General features: G+C 39.4%; 1 protein-coding gene across 7 annotated transcripts in view; it reads right to left on the reverse strand.

The window, feature by feature from the left end:
* PMS1 (PMS1 homolog 1, mismatch repair system component) overlaps window positions 1–27,054 on the reverse strand; it is a 43,542-nt gene that overhangs the window by 10,722 nt on the left and 5,766 nt on the right. For 5 of the 7 annotated variants that reach the window (XM_027904647.1, XM_027904645.1, XM_027904646.1 and 2 more), the window contains 8 exons: window positions 26,325–26,507; window positions 24,475–24,577; window positions 23,203–23,366; window positions 12,918–13,034; window positions 9,079–9,201; window positions 7,057–7,200; window positions 4,945–5,843; window positions 159–614 (listed from right to left, as the gene is read on the reverse strand). In XM_027904647.1, the coding sequence (XP_027760448.1) occupies window positions 159–614; window positions 4,945–5,843; window positions 7,057–7,200; window positions 9,079–9,201; window positions 12,918–13,034; window positions 23,203–23,366; window positions 24,475–24,577; window positions 26,325–26,507 (2,189 nt within the window). Of the gene's footprint in view, window positions 1–158; window positions 615–4,944; window positions 5,844–7,056; window positions 7,201–9,078; window positions 9,202–12,917; window positions 13,035–21,317; window positions 21,727–23,202; window positions 23,367–24,474; window positions 24,578–26,324; window positions 26,508–27,054 lie in introns of those variants that run through there. The other 2 variants (XM_027904649.1, XM_027904651.1) reach the window with 2 other exon arrangements.

Raw genomic sequence — 27,054 nt, forward strand, 5'->3', positions numbered from 1 at the left:
AAAGTATAAAACCCAAAAATCTGTTCCTACAGATAAATGAATGCCCAAATAATCACAGAATTAGCAAAGAGGGCCTTGCCAGAGTTTACTGTGAATAATTATCAAATGATACTTCAAATAACATACAATTTTTTGCTCCATATATATTTGTACGATACCTGTCCGATAACACAATTGGATTGTCCAGTTTCTCTACTGGCAGCTTGTGGTTCATCAGTAACCTTTTACATAGCAGGGCTTCTTCCAATCTGTATGGATTCAGCAACTTCAGCTTTTTTTCAGTAGCAAATATCCAGACATCGGGACAACTCTGGCGACGGATCAGGAAAAGCTCTTGTTCTCCTGAAACATCTTTCTCCCGTCTCTGAAGGTGTCGTCTACAGGAGCTCAGAGAAAAAGGCACTGTCACAATTTTCACGGGCTGTTCAAGTTTCCCCTTCTTTTCAATCTGCTCATGGAATATCTTGTCAAGCTTCTGCTGGTCAGCTGCAGAACTCTTTAGCTTGGGTTTCTGTTTTCCTGTCTCCTTTGCTGGCCGGTGCCCTGTGTGGGCACTGACTTTCTTGACCTCTCTGTTGTACCGTTCCAGGTCCTTCGTGGCTTTCAGTTCATAACTTAAAAGAGAAAACAAACCAGGAGCAGAATCAGACTGAAAGCCCCAAATCCCAACTAACTCCTAACACCCTGAACCAGAAGGCAAGGTAAGCATTTCAACAGCCAGGAACAATGTCCATGGTTCCTTCAAGTATCCTCACCAATGTGCTTTCCACCCTGACAGGGATGGAAGGACATCAGGGACTGTGCCTGTATTACATTACATTCTGAAGACAAGCTGGAAATTTTCCTTCATCGTGACAGCCAGCAAAACCTGCATTACTGAAGGGGGAGGTGCAGACTGCATCACATAAAGATCTACATACAGCAAGCTGCTTTTCACCTCACTCCCCTGTTGCAATCAAATATATAGTTTTGGAAGGAGTTCTGTGTCACAGGCACATCCAGCTCAATCCACAGTGTCACTTAAGCTTCTAGAGCTCCACACACATCCAGGGGACTCCACGTGGCCAGGCAGGAGTTTGGATCTTGAATAATTTCACAAACCTCAGGCTCTGCTTAATAAAAGTATCGATTGATTTCAAATGGCCTAAAATTAACCACATAAAGTGTAAGAATACAGAATATGTACAGTTATCACAGAAGTCTGTGACTAACAAACCTACATATTTTTCAAAAAGTACTCAATAACAAACTACTCCTAAATGCTGACTAAATGATTAAAACATTACTACATATTAAACCTCCACAACATGAATGGATTCTTAATGAGTTTGTAAATGTCAGGGAGATAGCTAAACTTTTAGAGATGCCAGGTTTCTGCTTGTCTACAGCATATGAATCTTACTTTTTTGAAAGAAAAAGATGTGATTTGCTGAACTTCTTCTTTTTGCCCTTATTTGATATTCTGAATTCTAGAAGGCAATTGAAACCAGTCTGATCTTAATTAAAAAAACAAAAAGTAGTGCTATCATATATAAGTATTGGAAATAAGTATTTTAGCTGGTCATACCTATTTATTGCTACTTGCTAGAACAGTTTGATTCAATTATGTGTATGCATGCTGGAAAATTAAGGTCAACAAAAGGGTCACCATTTGCAATTAATTATGATGTGCTAGCATTCACATATGGTACCAATATTTAGTTAACTAAAAAAGTCAGCTTAAATAGTTTCTTGCAATAAATCATGTCCTAGAAAATATGGAGCAAACATTAAGATAAAAAACATCTGCTCCTTTTAAAATGAATGGATGAAATCACTTGAACAGGATTTTTTTTTAAATCTCAAATTCATTTATAGCTTTCACCAGATCAATAAATACTTTTTTTTTTTTTAATAGACTCAATTGTAGTGCAGGAAAATATTTAACTGTAGGAGAACTGAGTTCTCAGTGATATACTGATAATCCAAAATGAAAGCATTTCCAAACAAACTCCAACTTGCCTGTCATTTTAGGCTACCAGAAAAATTCCAGCCTTACAAACTCTGATTGTGAGGGTCTTGCAAATTCATACACATCACTATCCGTGATTTGCCCAGAATCCAGGAAAAACTGCAGGTTTACAAACTATGAGGGAACACCTTTGCCTTTTTAAAAATCCTTCCATAGAGGCAAGTAAAATACACCAACTGCTACAAGAATAGCTTCTCCACTGCTTTGTGAATTAAGACTGTAAATTCAGGATCCTTTTCTGAAGCTACAAAACCTAAAGCCAAGAAAATTTGCAAAATTGGGTGTAAGAACAGAGTGGAAGACTAGAATGAAGTCTAGTTTCAAAGGCAGCTTTGCTCTTAACAAAAAGAAGGGATCCACAATATGTTCTTTTCCCCTTGCATCTCAAACCCAAACGAAAAATTGAGCATATAACAAAACCCTTTTAAGACAAAGTGCCTCAGATCTTATAAGACAAATAATCTGAATTTGAGCATTTGGAGCAAACTCTGACAGCAAAGACCACGCTACCTAAAATAATATTTCTCCCAAGGCACAAATATACTCATGAAGAATTACTGCAGAGTGCTGACAAGGCGATTTGTTAGTCCCATGATAAAGCGTGTGTAGCTTTGAACTTTTCCCACACCTTCAGGGTAACTACTCCTGCCACTGTTATGGCATTTGGAGGGATTTCTCCCACTCCTACCTGAGCCTGATGTGCAAGAAACATTAAGGCCAGCTGTATTAAGTAAGAGCAGAGGGAGTGCAAGAAATAAAATCCTGGCTTTGCAAAGGAGGGGGATATGTGATGCTGCCAACATGGACATGCATGGGAGCTTTCCTCTTCTATTATAACCTAAAGACCATAACATTTTACATTCCGGTTGTGTAATAAATGCTGGCTTGTTTTGAAAAGGCCATCCTGTGTCACTGCGAGACATCTGTTGCTTGTACTATTCCCAACAGGGATTTAAATTAATTTAGACCCGCTGGAGGGGCCACAGAGATGCTGAAACCATGCACAAAAGGCATGACTTTATCACAGAAGGACGGAGGGCTGGAGCCCAGGAAATGTGGTGTTGTGCCAGCCAGGATGCAGGAAGTTGGAGGTAGCGTGTGCTCGGCACAGCACTGGCACTCGGGCTGCCCTGATGTATAGACATTTGCTGTTACCTCTAGGTGGCCCAATTTATCCAGAGTACCTGGCAGGCAAGACTAATGTTCTCTGCCACGAGTCCTCCTGGATTGCTGCTTTGCAGGAGAAAGTTGTCCCTGTGTCTCTTCCTATTTGACATTCCCCGAGGCAATTTTGAGAGATTAAAAGTGGAAAGAAGCTGAAAGAATCAAAGCTGAAACGGATGGATACAACTAGCGGTAAAGTTTTCATCTGCTTCAACAGTCATGGCATTCAATCCCACGTGTAAGGAAAACATAAACAGAGAGACTAAACTACATTCAGTCCTACATATAAGGAAAACTTCATTACCAGAGAGGTTTCCTTCCTGAACTAATGCAGAGTTAATCTGTAGGCACACTCTTTAACATAACAGTTGTACCAGGAAAGCAACCATGAAATCCCAAAAGCTAAAGCAGAGCAAATGAAAATTTTCTGAAACAGCTGGCAGAACCTTTTGTTTCATTTCATTAAAAGCATGAATATAATTGGAGTAGATTTCTACTATTAAATTAATATTTCTGCTTTCGCAGAGATGGACAAAATACGTCGTCACATGTACGGTTTTGTGACCGTGGTCTGTTGCTTGCTTAGCAAGCTTTAAATTAAGTAAATCAGAAGCCAGATAAAAAGGTTTTACTGAGCTCTGATATGGCTGGTCTTCAGAACAAAGCAGATGTTTTCAAAGAAAGTCAAGAAGTCAAGGAAAAAGTTATATAACAGTAATTCAACAGGTATAGCTTCTGTTTCTTAACATTCTCCTAATCAAATCTCTCACTGGTGTCAAAATTACACTCATTTAGCTAGTACAGTTTCCTTTTTAACGGTTTAAATTCCCTTCTCCTTCCTGCCACAATATGAAGAAAACATATTTTCACACCACTTCCAATGAGTTTGTTCTTCAGAATCAAATCTTCATCTCCCAAACTTTCTGCTACAAATCATGATACACATTCAAATCATTACACGCAACACTACGGAAGAACAACTTCTATTTTTCCTCATTTGTGCGATGCCCTACAGTGTTTTACAGTTTATAAAGTTACAAACAAAATGTTGAAGGCTTTGTGTTTCTTTTTTTTCTGAACTATCTTAAAATGTCTCAAAATCTGTTATTAATTCATCTTTTACTGTAATGTAAGTTCCATATAGAGGACAACATTACCTAATACTTTAATTAACCCAACCCCAACCCCAAATTAGCCTAAAATAGTTCCCTTTCTTGTAGGTGGTTTTCAAAAACTCAGTGACAGTTTTGTTTTCGAAAAACTATGGAGTTTAACTATTCACACTGTGATGCAGAAAGAGACTTGGTCTTTTTGAAACAGATTAAAATACAAATTGTACTGTACTCTCTGAACCAGTACTAGGATAGCTGTTTAGGGGAAAAGGTAATTCCTTCTGTCATTTGACTAGTTTTTACAAATACAATTCTGAGGCAGCCTGGGTTGGGAGTACTGAAGATCCTAAAAAAGAATTCTCCCTTTATAGCAATAAAGTTGGAAAACCTCTGGAGGAATTTTATATTTATATCTATATATATATATCTCCATTACTGTGCTGGTTTTCAAGGACAGATCATCAGGAGTGACAAAGTAAAGGCAGCCCTCAGAAAACAGAAGTCTGCAGGATTCACACAGTATGCTTTACTGCCTGCTAGCTCTAAATAACCACTCAGCAAAACTGTCCCTACCCAACTGGAAATTTTTTAATTTTTTAATTGACTGTGACTCTTTGGTAGCTCCCGTATTTAGAAAGTCACAGCCTGAATACTTACTTCTTTTTTTCCTCTTCACTCAAATTCTTCCACTGCTCTTCAATCTCCAGCAGAATGTCTGCCATGCTGGTCTTTGGATTATCATTTATCAATTTTGGACGACATTCGTGAGTGAAAATTTCAAATGCAGACTTTGCTTTCTTTATTATCCTGCTATTAATTAAGTCATAAGCTGTCACATGTCCGAATTTTTCACTTATCACATTTTTTTTCTTTACGCTTTGATTTGAGATTTGAGGATCATTGCTTTGCTCAGCAGTGTATTCTTTTTGCTTACTGATTGTTCCTCCAACTTCAGGAATCAAAATCTTAACAGGTTCCAGTTTGTCTCCTAGACTGTCTTTAAATGCACTTCCCATACTCCAGCTATCAGCAGAGATTTCAGGTAAGTCTTTAGGGACTGAGGCTTCCTCATTTTTATCTAGTTGGTCAGTATTATCAAAACTCAAAAGATGCTCATCGTCGGCTTTTTTAGACTTGGGGTCCGGAGGAACACTGTTCCTTTGAATATCAGTCATATTTTGTCCATTCTGTTCGTCCTCACACAATAAATTTAAGGAACTGTCTGGAAAGGCATCACTCTTAGAAACCTCTCTCTTGTCCAGGAGACTGTGCACGTTATCACCACAAGAAGTCTGATGATTTAAGCAGATCTCTGTGTTTTTTACTGCTTGACAGTTTTGCACATCACTGCTGAGTGAAAGGAATGAAGTATGAGCGTGGAGCTCATCGTTTCCAGATGGTCCCATTTCATTACCAACCACATCTGTTTGTTCTGTTCTATGGACAAACATGTCTGCTGAGGTAACATCTGTTTTATTATTTTCACCAGGGACCGCAGCAGGTAGCGGCCCATACAGTGATTTCAACACATTTTCAACCTCAAGTAAGACAGATTCCTGGGAAAAAAAAAAAAAAAGAAACAAAACAGAAAATACACAGAAGTGCACCTGAAAACATAAGTGACAGATGCTGAGAATATGGAACAATATTAAAAAAGTGATTTTACTCAGATTATTTTTCAGACAAAGCTGGGTAGATTACTGCATTTCAGTTGTTCACACACGCTCAAAAAGACCCAGCTGCACACCTCCAGGCCCAAATATTTCGTGGTAGGTATTCTGCTTCACTAGTTTACTCTGACATGACAAAATCACTTAATTGCTTTCTTTACAACAGGGTAATGACTGATTAAACCACTATCAGGTTTAATTGACATGGAGTTAGAAGCTTATAGTCAAAACAGGTGTACTAACAACATCCCATTCCATGCAAGTGCGTTTGTGTAGGTGCTTCTATTGCACGTTTCCAAGACAGCTTTGCAACAAGGGATGGAAATTAAGAAGAAAAAAACCACCCAAACCCGTACAAAATAGAAATAAATTATTTTAAAAAAAAGAAGGAAAAAATAAAACTCAATCCTTTTTTTCGAACGGCAAAGGAGAACGAGATCAAATGTGAGAATGCTGTGTAAATTTTCATATAAGTGGCACTTAACAGGCAGTACGTTTTACAAGATTAACACAGACAAATACAAAAGGTTTTTGTGAACAGGGTTAACATATTGGTGTGACTACCTACATTAACTTCGAATAAGCACCTTATTACCAATGTAGTCTTTCTAATTTCTACGGCACTTCATTGGTGTCATCAATGAACTATACACATAATGGCAAAATAGTGGTTTGATGGGAAATCAATTCCTCTCCTGCCCACCTCCCCTCAGTGTATGTGGCGTTTACATAGTGATTACTCAGTGTAGATATGAAGTGTGAGATTTATGTAAGGACACTTATCATGATTCTATTTAGCTTCCCTCACTATAAAGGCATCTGAAAACAAAGTGCTACACAGATATATCTGAAAGCACAAAAATCTGAAATCAACTGGGAAATTAATTTTGAATAATCCTCCACTTAGCCTGTTCAGTACTTTTTGATCAAAACAGTGTTGTGACAAAGGCAAGCTATCGAGTAACTAAAAAAAAACCAAACCAAAAAAAACCCAGAGGCACTGTTTATTTTTCAACTTTTTTGTAGTCCCCAAAGCCCTTGTTATGCTTACATAAGTAAAAAGGTTGACAACTAAAAAACAGGGTAAACCCTTAGTTACCTTATAATGCAGCAAAACTTGAGTTTTATCAGGCGTTACGTTCACATCCACAGCAGAGGCAGGTACAGTAATATTCAAAAAGAAAACAGGATATAAACGAGTACAGTCCTTGTGTGTCATCATACTGTAGTACTGTTGAATTAACTACAGATTGAATTAATACAGAGATGTCAGTAAAGGCAATAAAACAGAGAAAAAGGCACAGAAATAAAATCTGACTTACAAAAGCATAACTGGTTTGTTGGTTTTGTTGGTTTTTTGAAGTTAAAGGAATGCTAAAAAGGTTGTCATATACACGCGTGCCAGAAAAATCACCAAAAGGGCAGTTACTGGTGGTTTCCATTTCACCACAGACAAATTGAAAAAAAAAAGAAAAAAAAAGGAACAATTCCAAGATACTAATGGACATTCTGAATGAATGCATTGATTGCACCTGGAAGAAAAGGTATGGTGGGCCCAAAGGATGCAACTGGGATGCAATGCAATGGATGGACTGCAATTTTGATGTTTCTTTCCTCAATCATACAAATACTACTAGTTGCTTTTTAAAGAAAATCAACTTATACAGCACACAACCACACTGCTGTCTCTTTCACTCCAAATAAAGCGTGTTTGAGAAAGTAGCACTTGGACTACAGACCAGCCCTTTTCCCAAAACAAGACCAATTTGTTCCTTTTATTAATCCAGTTATAAATTTACAGCTTTTCTCAAACTCCTCTTGTTCTTACTATTTTCTCTATAATCCTCCTAAAAACTCCTCCAAAAGACTACAGAAATATTCAGTTGTTTCAGAATTTTGGTGCTGTTAACTATAGGGACCAAATAAAAGACCTTTGCATTCCACTCTAGTATCTTGGATCCTTCCTCCCACAAGACATACGTAGTGGAGAAAAGAATATGTTACCAAGACAAAAAAAAAATTGAAGGTGTAAAAAATGATTACAATTTAATTTTTCATTCCTAAATATTGTTTTAATAACATTAAATTTATTGAAATATTTTCAAGTCATTTTAATCTTAAGATTCCCGAAGTCTTTCCTCAGCTGGCACTGAGTCATAGAAAAGAGGTCCATCAGCACTTCTTCCCCATACATAGCACGGAGTGATGTATAAAAAGTGATGTATAGCTTGTTTTCCATGTGGGTTATGGTAGTTTTACTTTGTATGGTAGTATCCTGAATCCCACCTTGAATCCAAGCTTCTATGGTCTGGTTAAAGAAACCCTATCTGTCACGGGATTCAAGCTGAGCTTTGAGCTCCCAGGAGAAACAAGCCCATCCATCACACACCGTGTGGAGATGGATTAGCCGCCTCTGGCTCTCAACATACCAACACAGGTTCAGGGTTTACACCTACAAAGCCAACTGAAAATACCTTCATTGTCTCCACCTTAAAAGCTACACGGCCACTTTGGCGTGAATGTGATTTTCTTCCCTGGCCATGGCAAGGATTAGGACAGCAAGGCTGCTCCAAGTGAAGTGCTGCAAGGTTCAGTAGTGACAGAAACCCAAGAGTATCAAATTCTGCCTACACAATGCTTAGCTGTAGCCAATGCTGCTGCACTATCACTTTCATTTCTATCCAGTGCATACACAAATTTAAAGGGAAAGTATGGGTGTTTGCTTGACAAGCCCACGACAGAAGTGGACAAAATAAAAACTTTACGGAAGAATTCTCTTAAAGGAAACTGCACAGAGTTCCCTTATGGGAAATTGCACAGGTGATTTCTGCAGGCTAATACAAAGAAAGAATCAACTGTTCTTGTCTCTTGCATAGAGCATCTGAAATAATCTTTCTTTTAAACAGCCAAAAACGTAATGTCCAGCTCGGTGTTGGGGACTGCAGCAAATGGAATAGAAATGAGGCACCAGCAGCATCAGATTTGTGGAAGGGGTTTCTATTGTAAATGCTAATACCTTCACCTGTAGCTCTCTATTTTATGTGGGAAAAAGGTTGTAGACTGTCTACGTGTCCTCCAAGAAATCACATTTCTGTTCCTTGAATTAAAAGCTATATATTACCTTCAGTATTTCCTTCTGAAGAACTGGACGATTATTTATGAAAATGAAACTCCTTTCTGAACTTGAAAGACTCGTCAAAGAACTGTCTGACTCAGCTTTTGGGAGAAATCCAGAAAGATTTATCTGCAATAATAAAACAAATACAGCGCAAAAGAGTCTTTTAGAGAAACCAAAAAGGCTCTTTGAGAGGTGAGATCTTAAAATGCAATTGTACAGGAGTCCAAGACATTCAAATGCATGCACTTCTTCTTGAAAGTTACAATATAAAAAACATCAACATCCTCAAAGAAAAAAAAAAAAAGAGGTTGAGAAAGATGGGTTTGTATCTATTTTCCTCAACCAACTGACTGGGATATTTCCCATTTGGACAGCCAGCTGCAGCAGGATGCTTCCTGCAGCTGAGGGCTGTGGAGAGCCAAGCCAGCAGCTTTAGGTTTGCTGGCTGTGGGGTTGCCAACGTAACCCCTGCCCAAGCTAAAGGCACACATTGCCCAGCCTGGCCCAGGCAGCAGCAAACCCGGACAGGGAAAGCCCAAAACACACAATTCCCCCCCCCCCTCCTTTCTACACACAGGGCACCTTAAATAGTCTGTCACAGGGCATTTATTCAGGGCACCTAAATTTACCTACACCACCTGTATCCAAATCATCTGACTCTCAAGAGTGCTGAGCACCCACGATTCACAGGCTGCAGCACAACCTGTGAGCACACAGCACTGCCAGGGAACCTTGGAAACAACACATGATTTGTGGACCTAACTTGAACTCTGAGTTTTAAGATTTTTCTGTCCAGATACTTTTAACAGGTTTTTTTAGGTCAAAATGACTTGTGCTGCCTGTCCCATCACTTCCCCCTCTCCCTCACCATGCAACTCTGGAACTCTTGGATTTATTTCAAATGAATCTGATAAAGAAGCAGAAATCCCAAAGATATCACATTTCCACAATTCCTGTGATAACTGACAGCTGTTTGGAGAGGACAGCCTCAAGATAATGACCTTACTAAGGAAAAGGCAATTGCAACTTTTCAAAAGCCAGGATCCATCAGCGCGTAAGAAGTGACCTGCTGGCCAGCCCTCACTCTGCCCCACACATCACCCCACTGCCACCTGCCCAGACTGATAGTGAAGGACCGCTGGGGCATCACGAGGATGGAGATTTTGGAGGTATGGGGAAAGTCTGGAGAACGTTCTGGTAGCACAGATTCGAGACCTCATTAGCTGTGCTTTTGGCAGCACCCCTTGTATTTACTGAAATCCAAATTATCATGCTTTTGAAATGGAATTTAAACTCCCTGGGATTTGGCCTGTCCTTCCCATTTATCTACGTCACAGCAGCTCTCTGCTCATGTGCTCCCTTATTCCCTGTTGACCTTGTCCCATGCATTCTGTGCTAAAGCTGGCGTGTTCTGGTCAGCAACGTCGCGCAGAACCAAACACCGCTGGTCGAGCTGAAGAGGTCTCAAATATCTGTTGGGTGATTATCAGAAAACAACATGCAGCACTTCTAGATTTTATTCCGCAGCTTTAGCACATCCTCCCTGAGTGCTCCCCCTCCACGCTTCAAGGCTCCTTTTCTAATTCACAAATATTTGTACAAGTCTTTCACTCTGAACAATATTTTTATATACAGAAAACATGAAAGCAAAACTGAAAATCTCTGAATAACTCATTTAAGAAGGTGCCAGATTTAGAAATGGCTGACTGCTGTTACTATTTAAAGCCATGCAGAGTATCAGTATGCTTGTTAAAAGTTATCCACAATTTATAAAACTTGTCTCATTAGAATTTTCAACTATGAAAGTATATGAAGTATAAAGACAAAATTACAAAGACTGAAAAATATTACAGAATCTTTGATTTCAAATAAGATCAACTGTTTTCAAAATTAATGTTTTAATAAAAAAATTTACGTAATAATCAAAATATATCTGTGATGAGTGGACAGCAAAATGCCTTTCTTTAATTGTTATTTTTTTCCCTACGGCACATGTATCTGCTAAACTTAACCTTTACAGAAAAAGAAGATACTAGAAAAATTTCCTATGTGAAAGTTTTCAGCCCAGATAAATCTATCCATTTACAAGACAGGGGACCTGAAAATCATAAATGCTGTTCTGTACATGGAAAAAGTTGTGCCAATTCTTTATTTAGTTGTCTTTTTATTTTACAAGTAGCTCTGGAGTTTGCATGCTTTGGCGTCAACTTGAAATGTGTTCTTGTTTCATTCAGTGCTCATAATGGAGATCTTTTGAAGACCAGTCTTTAAAATCCCTGGGTCACTTGTTAGAGAAGTTTTAACTCTGCAGTAAGGTACAGCAAAATTAGTTTTGTTTTCAGAGCAGACTTTACAACAAAGGAATATGAAGCTACATAAGGAACAAGTAGGAGTTAAAAGAATGAAAGAGTTGCCCTCTGGTCTGTGTACTGAATGAAGCATGGATCTAAATGGGAAGGAAAACTATGCCTTGTCCCTAAACACCTATTCCAGTACCTGCACACAAGGGGGAAAAAAAAGGTTACACAGGCAACTTAATTCTATCAGTTTATAGTGTTTGGCTGCTTAATCTAGAAATGTCCACAGTTTCTGAACATCAATTTGTGCATGAGCATTATGCATGGATCACTTATACACCTATAAATGATGCACGTGGTATTTTACACACTATTTAGAGACAGAGGGAGAGATGGAATGTTCCCCCACTTCTATTCAAGGAATATGGATGCCTCATGATATAGCAGGGGAGTAATGTGAGAACCTGAGTGCCTCCTTCAAGCTAGTCCCTTCTAAATACCCCCATGTCTTCCCTTTGGAGCCCCCTGCACTTGCCCTGCTGCATTCAGGTAGGAACAGCTCTGGATGTTCTGTTCAGACGCAAGCAACTAAAACTCTGTCAACTACAAGAAGTGACTTTGCTTTCTTCTTCCTCATTTCACTGCACTTTTGCTACGAGCATTCTGACAAACTCAAGATTTAAGTCTGAATAATGCTGTTAAACTGTAAAACAAATGTGTAGTCAGACTTTTATTGAAGTCTGAATAATGCTGTTAAGCACCACGCTGAATGCAGCGTTGCTAAGTTGTGTTTAACAGCCCTTGTGACTTTACAGTGATTCATCTCATCTACGTGACTGGTCAAGATTTATTACTAAAAGATACAAGAAAAATGCAACTTAGAAGGTTCCATATTAGCAAGACTCCCCTTTATAAAAGTGTCTTCAACAAAAATGGAAAAATTTCAAAAAATTTTTGAAAACATTAGACAAAGGAGAGTATCATGGGGAATTCCCTCATTTTCAACAGGGGCAAAGGAAGCTAAGTGCAGCGAATTTTCTGGAAACCAGCAAGTTATTTACTTCAAATTCATGTTTGGTGGAAATTTTGCATAACTTGCCTTCTAAGTATGTGTTTCTTTTGCTGCTCAGGTGCCTCTCACTGAAATTGAGGGGATACTCTTTAGAGTGCAAGGCTAAGAGGCCACGAAGATGAGAACGATCTAAAAGCTTAGATATTAATCAGAGCACAACCTGCCTGTGGGCCAGGAATCCCAGCTTGGACAGCTCTGAGCAATCAGCAATTCTGCATTTGTCATCACAACTGTTTTTACTGCCATTTGATCAGTGCCACATGAGTCCTGATGGGATGATTCTTGGAGTGGATTTTCAATCACCAAACCAATTAATTTTACGGAGAGGACAGTAATAGAAGCAAATGCATTAATCAGATGTCAGTCTGGGGACACATCCTCTTTTTCAGTCTCCTTCTATTTGAATACTGACTTAGCTCTCTCTTCATTGACAGGCTTTAAGTGAATTTGGGGAGAAGGAAGTTTAAACTCACCTCAGGATATTCACAGCAGTGCTGAAAAGGTACCATACTGCCCATAACGGCTGTTCCCAGAACTGACATACAGGCCATTTTGTGATCTGACACCCTGGTCTTCTGCCAAATAACTGCCTGAAACAAATGGCACAGAGTCAAATTTTTGACATTATATTTGTTGAGCTCAAGTCATGTCTATGAACATGCATATGCAACTGCACACACACTGTATATGTAACATTCTGTACTTTGACCCTCTGAAAATCACAACTTTCAGCGTTAACTGACTCAGTACGGTACTTTTTGGCATGTCTTCTCATTTTGTATTACTTATTTAGACTCAAAGCAATTGGAAAACTAAGCAAACCTTGTATTTATGGATGTTACGTGGCTCATCTGAACTTCTGTACCTGAAGCAATTGTTAAATCAATACAAGCACAACTTCAATATACAGCAGTAGGCTTTATGTTTTTTCTGAGCACATAAATTGAGGGTTCATGATGTGTCTCTAACATGGTGCTCAGCATGTGAAGTTGGGCACTGCAATGCCTATGTTACACTGAAGTGAAAGTCTGTTTTGGGAGAGATCAGGCTATTAGCTGTCCATTTACAGTGCTCACCTGGATACTCTAGGTCTATGACAAGCCTGCTGTTTAGAAAGGAAAGCAGTTATTTGTCTAATGAAAACTTTGCAAAAGTTAGAAAGATGAAGGAACAACTGCTATATTTGCTACATATCTTGGAATACTATTGCAAAGACTTGGTAAGAACAATAAGGCAAAGTGAACTTGAACTTGCAACAGAAGTTACCTGTCAAGTCCACTTAGGGACACAAAAAGTATTAGCCACTTTGCAAGGTGAAATTTTGTCTCTCACTAAATACAAGTCCTATACCACACAGTCACAAATGTAGCTGAATCTGCTGATTCAACAATAAAAAATAATTTCTTTAGTTGATTTTCTGCTTCCATGCAACAGACTGCTACATTCAGGTCCACTTTACTTCTGTCACTGTTAGATGCCTAAGTGCATTTCAATATGCAACCTTCACACACAAAAGAAAAAAAAAATTCAGCAAGTTGCATTTTAAATCAGATGTTATAGTGCTGCTAAAATTTATGTTTTCAGTAGGTGCTAGGTGTCCAGTGAAGTCAAAATGAGTTCACAGTACTCTGATACAGGATGTTAACCAAAAGTGTGGTGGGAGAAAAAAAATACACAAGCATCCATCTCAAGAAATGCAATACATAGCCTTAAAATTCCACCTGTCTCGTGGGATATTTGCTGGCCTTCGGGGGTGAATTCCACAGAAGAACACAGTGTTCCTGTAAAACGATACTCCCCTCCTACAGGACAGGTGGAATTGTGAAGCTTTGAGACTGCTGAGCCTAAACTATTCCCCAAATCTTTAATTTTCCATTTCCACGTGCACTCTGCAGCATTTGCAAAGTGGAGCTCTGCAGTCCTGCCTGAATCAAGTGCAGCTCCGAGACACCAACCTGACAGCCCTTTTTGCACATGCTGACATGCTGACAGCTCGGTCATCCCACAGCGAGCCTGAACCCCTTAAAACATACAGCACAATTTACATCAGGGAGGGCAGTGAATAGACAAGGGGGAGAAGGAGAAGGGAGCAGGCAGAGCTCTGTCCACAGCTCTGGCAGGGAGTCCCCACTGTTCTCCAGCAGCGGAGAGGGAAAGGACAGCCCGGGGCTGCCCAAGGCACGCTGCCCCTGAGCCTCTCTCCTCTACACCTGCTCTAAGTCTCCTCAAAGATATTTTGGAGTGATGAAAGAATCTGTCCTCTTCTTTAGAGCTCCTCTTATAAAACATATCCTGTACTGCTTCTATTTTAAAATTGATTACTTAAAATGGAAACACAAAGTGCCAAGCGATTTTTTTTCTTTACTGGATATATTTTAAATGAAACGCATGTGACCAAACTGAGAAAGACACTTGTTATATGACTAATATAAACATCATGCTGTTTATTTTAGGTTATGCTAATGTGAGGCTGCAGGTACAGATATAAATCTTAGCTGCTGATTAATGCAAGGTTATCACACTGCTTGACCCGCTAAATGGCTGATACTCAGAACAGTGAAAAGATCACTTGAGTAAGGTGGAAAATGAGAACTTATTAAATGCAAACTTGCTAAAAGTAGATACTGTAATAAGTTCAGACTGGCTTTTCAACTAGTCATATATTCATCAGATATTAATACTCAGTCCCACACATAATTTTAGAAAATAGTTACCACTGTGGATTAAATTAAAGCTTACATACTAAAGAAGCCAGGCAATTTCCAATTTCTATATTCCTAATTTCTACACTATATGAACACTGAATACAGTGTGTACTCATTTTTAGCCCTGACTGCACATTATGGAGCAATAGCACAGGAAGAGCTAGTAATTTAAAGAGAATTATTTTTCTAGAGTCTCCAGATGTATCAACAGGCATTAAAAAAATCACAAAGAAACAACACCAGTTCCACTTATTTTAGAAAGTGCCTGTTTCCGTGAGGTTCCTGCAATACCCTACTTTTTTAACCTTACTTATACCCTTTAGTTTAGCTAAAAATACACCCCCCACACACCCCCTAAATTTTTTTTCTAGGTCATATAAAGCGGGTGTCGAGGATGAGCCAAGGAAGAACCTGACTCCAGTCAGTATGATGACGCTGCAGAAACAGCCCACTCAAAGATATATTATTACACATGGCCCATCTTGGGTTTTGTAGAGCTAGCCAAATATATCCCACCTCTCTCCTTGTTTCATTGAAGGGGATTGCACGATCTGGATATTACAAAATGTCATAAAATCTACTGCACACGTACAGAAGATACGTAGGTCTGTGTGTACCTATTTCTCTCCACCCCAGGCAGCCCTAGGGCATATGCAAACATTTCAACCTACATGATTCTGTGACTCCATGCACACATGGAGTGGGCATCCATTGGTTCAGGATGCATATACAGAGCCCAGAAGGATTCCTTGAAAAATGTGTCATGAGTGGAGGAAGATTCACCCTCTTCCCACTGGGGTCCCCGGTATTACGGCACTCAGGAGAATTAAAACCTGCTCAGTACTCTTCTCCTCAAAGACACCAAGGAATGACAGAGAAAAAAATGCAGCTACTCCACATCCCTAACTATCCTTCATATTTAGAACTTCTACCAGCAGTGATTTGCAATCACAGACAAAAGGAAAATCTTAATTAGAGCTGGCGACTGGATGCTGTTTCCAGCTGCACCTACTGCAGTACAACTATGACACTACAAGTTAAACCGACTCATCCCATTATTACTACTTAATGGCAGTAAGTTAACGAAGTAGACTTCTACTATCCAGAAACCACATATATTCTTAAGTTGTTTTGTGACACTCACATCCTGTAAAATTTGAGGTTGTAAAAGTCTAGGTGAGCAAGCAGTTGCACATGAACTGCAGGCTGGTAATGTAACTTGGGTTAGCTCTGTAAAAGAGAACTGTATTTCACAGTCTCTCTAATTTTGTTTTACATGCTTCCCAAATCCTGTTACCCTGGCATCTCACTGCAGATAGTTAACTCTTTGGGCCAGTACATTCCTCAGCCTTCTTGACTTCAAACCTAACAGCTTATTAAGCTTCAAATGAAAGCATCGCTGCCTACCTGTTGAGAGAAAATGAACAGGAACAAAGCCAGGCAGCAGTATCTCAAGTTTGAATTCAACCCAAGGGAAACCAAAAGACATCACACAGCAGTCCATGTACAATGCCTAGAATCATTTCAGCTTAATGATGCACAGACCCCTAGCTCCCAGGGCTGGTAAAGTCTCTGCTGTGAAAGAAAACCTATTGGTTTTCTAAACCTAAGATCAAGAACAGATCAAGTCTTAACCACATGGTTTAGAACCCCAGCCTTGAAAGAGTTAATGTTTTTCAGCTCCATGCCATAACTGGTGCTCTGTTTTAAAACCAGTGGTAAGTTACCTTACCAAAAGAGAGCCCTTGCGTAAAACCTCTCCTGAAAACAGGAATCACAACCATTTTTCAATTTAGCTTACAGAACAATTATGCAACTAATCAGAATTATCTTCCCCATATATTTTATACTTGCCACTAAGGAATCAGTTGTCCCCTCCATTTTGTAAGCGATGGTGGGACAACTATCAATGAAGATATGCAGTAGAGAAACTCAAGACACCACTTTTCCACTCATCAGATGCAGCTGACATACCTGTCTATCCCAAGGGCATCAGATATTACAGCTATCAAGGGGATTTGTTGAAAGACAGTCATGTTCCACAGCACTGCTCATCCACCAGATATCAGTGTATTCCCTACTCAGATTTCTCTTTCGTGATACGAGAGCACCTTCTCCATGAAAAGGCTTTCCTGAGCATGACACAGTGGAGAAATGCTCAGATTTGAGAGCTGGGAGGTAAGTTAGGAGAGGAGCTAACAGATATTACAAGGAGTCAAGGATCTTCATCTGCTAACACCTGTCTTTAAAGCCTTTCAAGAACTAGACACTATCGAGGGTTACAAGTTTTTTGACTGTTTTAACCACACATGTTCAGCTGTGGGCATCCAGAGAACCTGATCTCCTCTTATGACCAGGTGACCCACCTACTGGATGATGGAAAGGCTGTGGATGTTGTGTACCCAGACTTCAGTAAAGCCCTGGACACTGTCTCTCACAACATCCTCCTGGACAAACTGGCAGTCCATGGCTAGGACAGGTGCACTCTTTGTGGGGTAAAAAACCTTCTGAATGGCTGAACCCAGAGAGTGGGGGTGAACGGAGTTAAATCCAGTTGGCAGTCGATTCCCAGTGGTCCTCAGGGATCAGTATTGGGGCTGGCCCTTTTTAATATCTCTATCAATGATCTGAATGTAGAGATCAAGTGCACCCTCAGTCAATTTGCAGGCGACACCAAGGTGGGTGGGAGTGTTGATCTGCAGAGGATTCTGGACAGGCTGGCTGGTTGGGCCAAGGTCAACTGCGTGAGGCTCAACACAGGCAAAGTGCTGGGTCCTGCACTTGGGACACAACAACTCCCTGCAGCGCTGCAGGCTGGGGAAAAAGAGGCTGTTAAGGTGCCCTGTGGAAAAGTGCCTGAAGTTGCTGGTTGACAGCAGCTGAACATGTGCCAGCAGCGTGCCCAGGTGGCCAATTAGGCCAATGGCATCCTGGCTTGCAGTAGGAATAATGTGGCCAGCAGGCCCAGGGAAGTGTTTGTCCCTCTGTAGTCAGCACTGGTAAGGCATCTCGAGTGCTGTGTCCAGTTCTGGGCCCCTCAGTGCAAGAAAGACATTGAGGTGCTGGAGCATGTCCAGAGAAGGACAAAGAACATGGTGGAGAGCCTGGAGCACAAGTGTGATAAGGAGCAGCTGAGGGAGCTGGAGGTGTTTATCCTGGAGAAAAGGTGGCTCAGGGGTGACCATATCACTATCTACAAGGTATCACTCTCACATGGAGGCCGGCCTCTCCTCCCAGGCAACCAGAGACAGGGCAAGGGGAAATGGCCTCAAGTTGCACCAGGGGATGTTGGATATTAGGAAAAATATTTTCACTGAAAGGGTGTTTGAGCGTTGGAACAAGCTCCCCCGGGAAGTGATGGAATCACCATCACTGAAGTGCTCAAACACTGAGCAGACATGGCACCTCACAATACGGTTTAGTGGGCATGGTGGTTTTTGGTCAAAGGTTGGACTTTATGATCTTGGAGATCTTTTCCAACCTAAAAGATTCTATTGAAAGGTTCTTTACCAGAGGGTGGTTGGGCACTGGAAAAGGTTCCTCAGGGAAGTGGTCACAACACCAAGCCTGACAGAGTTCAAGAAGCATTTGGACAATGCTCTCAGGCACGTGGAGGGATTCTTGGCACTGTGCAGGACCAGAAGTTGAACGTGATGATCCTTGTGGGTCCTATCTAACTCAGGATATTCTAAGATTCTATTAAAACCCATTTCCATACCAGGAGGAAAAAAAAAAAATAAAACCTCCTAAACAATTAAACTGCTGCCAAAAAACAGTTTCCAATCTGAATATGTCATTCATAGGAGGCACAACATCACAGTGAATTCTATTTAAATAATGGGAGGTTTAAAAGCCTTTTGTAAAATAGTAGTTAACAAAAATAACATACCTAACTGTGACTAAGTACATTGCTAAGGAAGAGGGAAAATTCCCATGCAGCTTTGGAAACATCCTTTTTCCGCTAACCTTTTTTTAAGCGTACAAAGTGAGTGCAAAAGCTTTGCAAGAGCTAAAGGCACATCTCAGATTCTGCAACGCACACTGCATATGTGAAACAGTAATTGTTTTGAGATTTCAGACATATACTGGGCTGTCATTTGAAAAAAGTGATGGATGAGAAACTGGAAACCTCAAGGAATTAGTAATAGGATATAAAGCATTTCACCTCTAGGTCACCAGTTCAAATTCAACCAGGTTGGTAGTGACCAAAAGTAGTTACCATCTGGCAGCTGTTCTCTGGCTGATGTAAATTGAGTTGAGGGTCTCAGCGCATTTCCTAGTGGACAGGTGTCCTCAGCACAAAAAAACACCATAATTAACTCTCTGTTTGGCTTTCTCAGCCAAGCCACTAAACAACGAAGAGAAGTAAAGACTGAGCTGTATTCCAGGTCAGCATGAAAACTTGTTGGCTGCAGAGCACTGCAGATTCTTAATCATAATTCCTCTTTATATTTTAAGACACGCAGATTAGGGGGGGACTTAATTTATCATCATTAAACGGAGTGGTTTTTCCAACTCAAGACAGAGCTCAAGTGCTGCTATTTCTGCACAATACAGATTTATTTTCAACTTGCAGCCAAAGCAGAGTTTGAAATCACAATGAATGAGTGAGAAGTATACTGACATTATTAAAAATGGTAAATTTACCCTAACATACTCACTCTGTCTCAAAAATCCACATTTATTACAGAGGACAAAGCACTGGGGAAAAAAGTATTTCCTTATGCAGAGTTTTTCTCAACAGGAACTGGAAAATTTACTGAGCCTACTTACGGTCGATCTGTACTTTGCACAAGACATGGGACCAGCTGGGTATGGTATGACCTGCTGATGGGCACCATCTAAACCACCTGCTGCCATAATTTTTTCAGAACAGCCCTGGAACTACTAAAAGCTGTGTTTTACCACCTCAAGCGAAACACAGCCAGAGCTCACGGGTGGCTGGAAAGCGGCATTTCGGGCTGAAGGGTTTGACGCAGTTTAAGCAGTAGCTGACTTCGAAATGTTCTTAGCACGCCTTCAGATAACATTAACTTTAAATAAACTTGCTGAATACTCATGTAAATTATTTCCATTTGGCTGTCTCATTATTCAATATGCTTTCAAGGAACATGGTGATGAAAGAAGAAAAATACCTCTTTCTAACATAACCATACTGGCAAGAGGATCAACATTATCAGTATTCAAAGAATGTCTTGGCAGGATAAACCTTCATAAAAAGAAGGAGCACTAGCTAATCCAAGTTGTCAAAATAGCAATAGTACTTCAAGGCTTGATCTGCAAAGTGATTCATTATTTATTGCTAATGCAAACAAAACATTCTGAGCAGAAAGAGCAACCGATTACTTCCTATCTCAGAAACCCACTGATGGAGAGTACACAATAAACGAACTCTAGAAGGACTGATACAACAATATCTATTTTCTCACTTTCTAAAAAACAACACAAAGGCTGGAAGAGCATTGTTTGACTTCTTTTCTGTGAAGAACCACACTCAATGGCAATATTTTCCAAACTAAACAGAGATACGAAAACAGAACAGGGACACCTTCCACTACACCATGTTGCTCAAAGCTCCATTCAATCTTCCATGCTCCTTTAACTTCATATAAAATACAAGACTTTAAAAACTGGGGGGATTTGGGTTTGGTTTTTTGTTGGGTTTTTTTGTTTGTTTCTTTGTTTGGGGGGGGTGTTTTTGGTTTTGTTTTTTGGCGTGGCTTTTTTTTTTTTTAAGTACTGGGTTTGTAATTTATTGAGAAGATTTCTTTGAAACGCACTTTCATTTACACCTTTTCCACTTGCTACCCTTTCTAGTCTTTCAACCCCTGTTTCCTTGTCTCCTTCTGTCGGAGCTAATCTGTATCTTCTTGCTCTTTAAGTCTCAGAACCTGATCATACTCCCAAAGTGTATCTTCTTCCACTGCAACAGAAAGCATTGGCTCAGCCTCAAGAATTTGTGATTCTAAGAACTCCTCTGAATAACTGCATATACCATTTGTCTTTTAAATGAATATGTAATGTATGAGATACACGAAAAATTAAGAACACATTCTAAGAAGTTGATTCTTTCTCCTGGTAGATTTGAGACACTGGAAATTCAGAACTTCAAAGTTCCTAAAAGATATGACACAACAGGTAACTTTTTATTTTACAAAGAATGAAAACATCAGTAGAATGACAGGAATTTGCACGCAAATTTTTTTACGTTCAGTTCAGTTTTTAATTTTCAGACTATTTTAAAGCATCTCAACAGAGACAGACCACACTTTCTGACTTCTTAAGCCTTTCACTTTCCCATCTCAGCAACAGCTACTGAGCGACCTCTTGTGATGAAATATTTGAGCACTTTTGCATTTGCCTTACTTTCCTTTCTAAATAAACTAAACAAACAAAAGGGCAGCAGTGCAAAACGAAGAGTCAAAAAAATCAGCCCCATCTCTGCAATTACAATGAATGATACTGCCTGAACTGGGTATTGAAGAACGTCCTTCTGAAGCCAACAGGACAGGCAGTCGAAACAAACGTGCAATGGCAACTGTCACACCACTCTTCACACCATTTTTGCAGTTAAGTATTGTGAAAAAGACAGGATCACCTTATTGCACATCACTGTCATTGCATTAAAATAAACAGATTAAAAAAAAACCCTCAAGATATGCAATAGTCTATTCAAAGGCGATGAAATCAAAATACTATAAAAAAATCATTCGCAACTTTCAAGGGAGGGCAAAACCAAACCACCAACAAAGACAAAATTGGTTTTATTAACCAACATTTAAGACCAATATTGTGAAGCACTGCTAGATATGCCAAGGAGCTCAGCACAATATGAGAAGCAGACACCCCCAGAGATCTCTGGTTTCAAACTCTCAGCACTCCCAACGAAGTAAGACTGCAAGCAGGTACACTTCCTCACCTTTGAAATACTAATTCTGTAGCCAGCCAAAAGGCTGGCTTTTGTTTTTCACAGTAGCTGCACAGCGATATTTAGAAATATACACATAAATATAATCAGAGCATGTTAAACAACTCCAGAAAAGCAAGGGCAACCTGTTTTCATTTCAGGAAAGCACACAGTGCCATTTATTATTCCCACTGAAAAGGAACTGAAGGGAGAATGTTTGGCTAAAAACTGATCAAAACTGCTCAATGAACAGGCTGCATTTCAACAAATAAACATTATTTTAGAACAGAAATAGAACTGCTGAGGCATCTGGCCACGAGATGTCACTCTCTGCTTTGTGGCAGCTTGGAAATCGATTAGCACAACCTTCTTCTCTGAGGTGTCAAAAGCCAGAGAGCACAGCCAATCGAGTTCATTATGTTAAATCTGGATCAGGTAAAGGTAACTGCTCAACACGTCATTTCTGTGGCTGTGTGTCTAATTTCAGTAGCTGTGCCACAGAATTACTATTCAGTATGCTGTGAAATCAAAATAGCTTCCAAGTAATCTCTGAATTAGTTCCCCCACATCTAAATAAAGAACAACTAGCTCAACTAAAGCTCTTTGTTATATCATTTGTTACTGTTCTTACACCCAGGTACCAAATTGTCTTGGATTTTTTAGCCTTTTTAAATAAAATCATTGTTATGCATTGAGCTCTTATGACAAGCTACCTGTTATGAGCTATAGTTTCTATCCAGGTAAATGGCCTAAACAAGTAAGTTTTCTAAGTGTTTTCAGTTGGCTTTGGCTGATCTTTGATCAGGCCCCATGGACTAGGAGGGTCTTGCTTCCTTGTTTGCAAAAGACCACCACCATCTTTACTAACCACCAGCATGTAAAAATAATTTTTATACTTCATATATCTAACCAGGCACCTCTTGGAAGAGACCAAAAATATCTGAGCCTGAGTTTTAGAAGTTTAAGATGAAAATCTTTAGCCATTATAAATCAACAACTATGAATGCAAAAAATAAGTCCAAAACAAAGCTATGATGCAAGAAAATTACCAGGAATAAAAGATTTTATGTAAATGTAAGACGAACTGCATAAATTCATCAGAAAATCATCCTTAAGACATCTGATAGAGGAAAAACTCTTTATTACCTTATTATGTATTAATGTTACTCTCAGGTCCGGTTTTATGATACCATATGCTGTCAGTAGATCTTGGACTTTTTTTAGTTCTTCCTTACATTTTCTACTTGTTGAGTAAAACTGTTTTCTTACAGGAAGATTCTTGAACAAATTTAGGACTGTTACTGTGGTACCTGCAAGCAGGTGATAAAAAAAATAAGTAGAAATTTTACTGAAAGCACATCATGGAATGTGGAGGAAACTTTATTTTTACTTAGAGATCTGTTTGTATGCTGCTGCATACAACACAAACTCAAGTAATGCTAAATTAGGTTATTAGCATGAGAAGAAATATACCAAATTATCAGTCATCCTACTGAAAAAGGTATCTATAGACCTCAAGAGCTTAGAATTAAGACTGCAGCACTAAGCTTGCTTTCTCACACCCTGACAATTGTGAGACTCGGCCCTATATAAAGCTGAAGAATCAGTGCATATGAAGTTAGCATTCATTAGTAAAATGATTTCAGACTAGAATCTAATCACACATATCTGGAGGCAAAGGAACACTGTTTTTATAAAGGGTCTTCATAAGCATTTGCTTTAGGGTATTTTCCTGAAGAGCCTCTGCTCAAGGTACAGTACATGGAGGGAAGGGGAATATTCACCTATCAACACAATCACATGAATTCTGATCCCACAAGGATATTGCAAAGTGTTAAATATATGTCACAGAATGCAGTCAGTCATTCAGCAATTTTGACAAAAGAAAAGGCAAGGCAAATTGTAGTATCTTCCATGTCTAAATCTAAAAAGAATCTCTAGTTAAAATCAGCTACACACCCTTACTGCAGGTTATAAAGAACCACGATTTTGCTGGTCCTACAGCGAGAGTGCTTCCAGCAATTCCTTTGTACAGCAGCAGGGTAAGCCTTCCTCCTGTAAGCGAGGACTTTGCTACGTACGAAAACATAGTTTTGTAGTTTAGTCCTGAACAAACCTTTCATACAGACCTGGAGCACTGAATTTTTATAGCTTTTATTTCCACTGTCAGCTTGAAGTGAGCCAAAGAAGGAGAAACCAGTTTATAATTACTATCTAGAACACCTTCCAAGCCATATTATTTCTTACAATATGACAACACATTCTCAGCTGACAGACATAAGGCAAGAAGTGTTTACAGCTGCAAAGATTTCATACTCGGCCTTCAAGTACAGAACAGGTATTTCAACATCAGATAGAGCCTCAGAGAAACACAAAATACTCCTGTTACAATGCAACACCAGAACAGTGATTTCCTACCTTGTCCTAGATGGGAAGGCTTTTTAGAAGTTACGTGACCGTTGCTATTCAAAGCATACTGAGTGCTGATGTCATCATCAGCTGTCTTGGTTGTGACCAAAACCTGAAGAGAGTGATTTTAAAAAAAACATTGTTAATCAGGTATAGACAAAGTTCAGAATGAGCTTAGACAAGCTTTGCTACCACTCTCACCACTGCGTTACTTTAGTCACCATGATTACATTTAATTAGTATATAAACTCTTTCTATTACAGGTGTTTCTTACAGGCACAGAAACATTCTGCATTATTTATTAATCACGTTTCCATCCATTTAACTAAACCAATACACAAGGAATAGCGATTCCTACTTCCTACAACACACACTGATCTGTCTTACATTTTAACACAGGTTAAATAAACAACTAAATCAATTGACAATTTGGCATTTTCAACCTCTGTGAGAGAGAAGGCAGCCTATGACAACTTCTTAAATTTATGCGAGATTCAACAAACTTAATGACTACTCTCAAACAAACAGTGTATTATCTTTCCACACCCAAACATATCTGTCAATCACTCACTGCATGTTTTGTAAGCTATTAAGGTAATACACAGATGGCTTTAGCAAGAGCAGTCGTAAACCAGAGTTCAGGCACCAACACACTGAACAGCAGAACCACTGCACTTGAACTGCTTGACAGACAAAGCTTATCACACATACAGTGCTTCGGGGTATTTTGGGTTATTTTAGTATCTCATATGAACCATTTAGAGTCAAGTCATGCCTCTAGAGAGAGAAACAGTAACTGGTTAATTGGAAATGACAGTATTACAGATCTAATTAAAGGCCAATAGCAAACACCTCCAAACTGAAACTTCAGGGGGCAGTTTGGGTAGGCAGAATGCAAAGAATGCCAGGAGTGTTTAATTAATATAATTACTGATACAAGGATTGAAGTAATACCTATTAAAGCACTTTATACACTCTGGTCACCTCCCATCTCTTATGAAATGTACCATAGAGCTGATGAGAAGCTCAGAACAGATGGCATTCTGCTCTGACAAATCATTGGAAGGAACCAATGATCGAGGTCTCTCATCATCTATCAAAACACCAACACTTTTGAAAGCATCTTTGGAAATCTCTATCCAAACACACAACCCACTTCTGCTTTTCAGATGGTTTTGAACAAACTTACTTACTTTCAGCCAACAAGTCAAATCATAAGTATCAGTACAGTGCCAATCCTCTTAACACAAACACAAGGATCAGACTCAGACAGGCCAAGTAGCAGGTTCCTGTTTACTCATAGGGACAAAGTTTGTGCAATTGCAGTCACATCATACATGTCAAAGAGCAATAAGGAGCCCAGCAAGATCCCATGACTGTTGATCACCGAGATAAGAAGGCAGAAATGGTTACTGGAATGGTAGCTATGTGGGCCATCAGTTCCCTCAGATTATTTCTCCTGGTAACCATCACCTGCTGCTCCTCACTTTGATTTACCCTAATTCAAGTAGCAAATGCAGCCATGCTCTTTGACATCATATTCCCTGATACAAAAGAAAAGAAAATACAACACAACCTATCTCTGACCTGTTCTGACTGAGGAAAATAAATGGAGCACTGCTGTGACCAGTGTGACAGAAGAGCAGGACTGACACTGGCAAGAAATTCCTACGATATGGCTTCTGGGGCTGGGGGGAAAGGCAGCATACACATGCCAAATGGTTTGGAGAGCATATCCTGGGCAGGCTGCTGGAACATTTCAAGTCTTTGCAGTGGTATTTTAATAAAACTTTCACAAACACACACAGACAACAGAAATCATAACTCAGAGGCTAGACACACTTGTAGCAACTGCTCACCTCTGATATGCTGCAAATTGATCCCAAAGCTTCCCCACGGAAACCGTACGTTGATAACCTTTCAAGGTCCTCAGAAGAGCTTATTTTTGAGGTGTAGTGTTTAATGGCCATAACTGGAACATCCTCAACCTTGATTCCACTGCCATTGTCTCTTACTTCTATTTTGCTAAACCCGTAATTGTCCTGAAAAGAGAACGAAACACAGTGGATCACTAAAGCAATCAAATTAACTAAGACACAAGTTTGAAGCAGCCAAGGTTACACCTTCCAGCCATCCACATGGAAGCAGGAGTTTTGCTTAGTGGAAGGAACTGAGCAAACATTGAACACCTCTGTTTAAGCTAAAAAAAAAAGAAAAATACAACATGTAGGATAATAGCGATGGTTTCTCTAATTAAATAATGTCATTCATACCTTGTGTTTTGGAAGCATCACATTAACACAAATACGGTAAAATTAAAACAGAAATTAAGTAAAGATTTTTTTTAAACCGTGATGACATTTGCAAAACCTCACAAGCTCAAAAAGAGACCTATAGTTGGAAAGCTAAAGACTTTTTCATCTCCTTTCACTTCTTTTACCTACTTGGTATCAATTTTTTTGAAATCACCCAAATGCAGCCCTGCACCCACTAAAGTCAGTGGGCCCTCACTTAGAACCGTTTTCAATTTTAGTCTTGATTTATGCAATTTTGTTACTTCAGTAATTTTCCAGGTTCTATGTTCTGTCT

Source organism: Empidonax traillii, unplaced genomic scaffold (assembly GCF_003031625.1).
Source record: "Empidonax traillii isolate 1590-97213 ecotype Southwest subspecies unplaced genomic scaffold, ASM303162v1 scaffold1072:size191264, whole genome shotgun sequence".
Classification (NCBI taxonomy): Eukaryota; Metazoa; Chordata; class Aves; order Passeriformes; family Tyrannidae; genus Empidonax; species Empidonax traillii.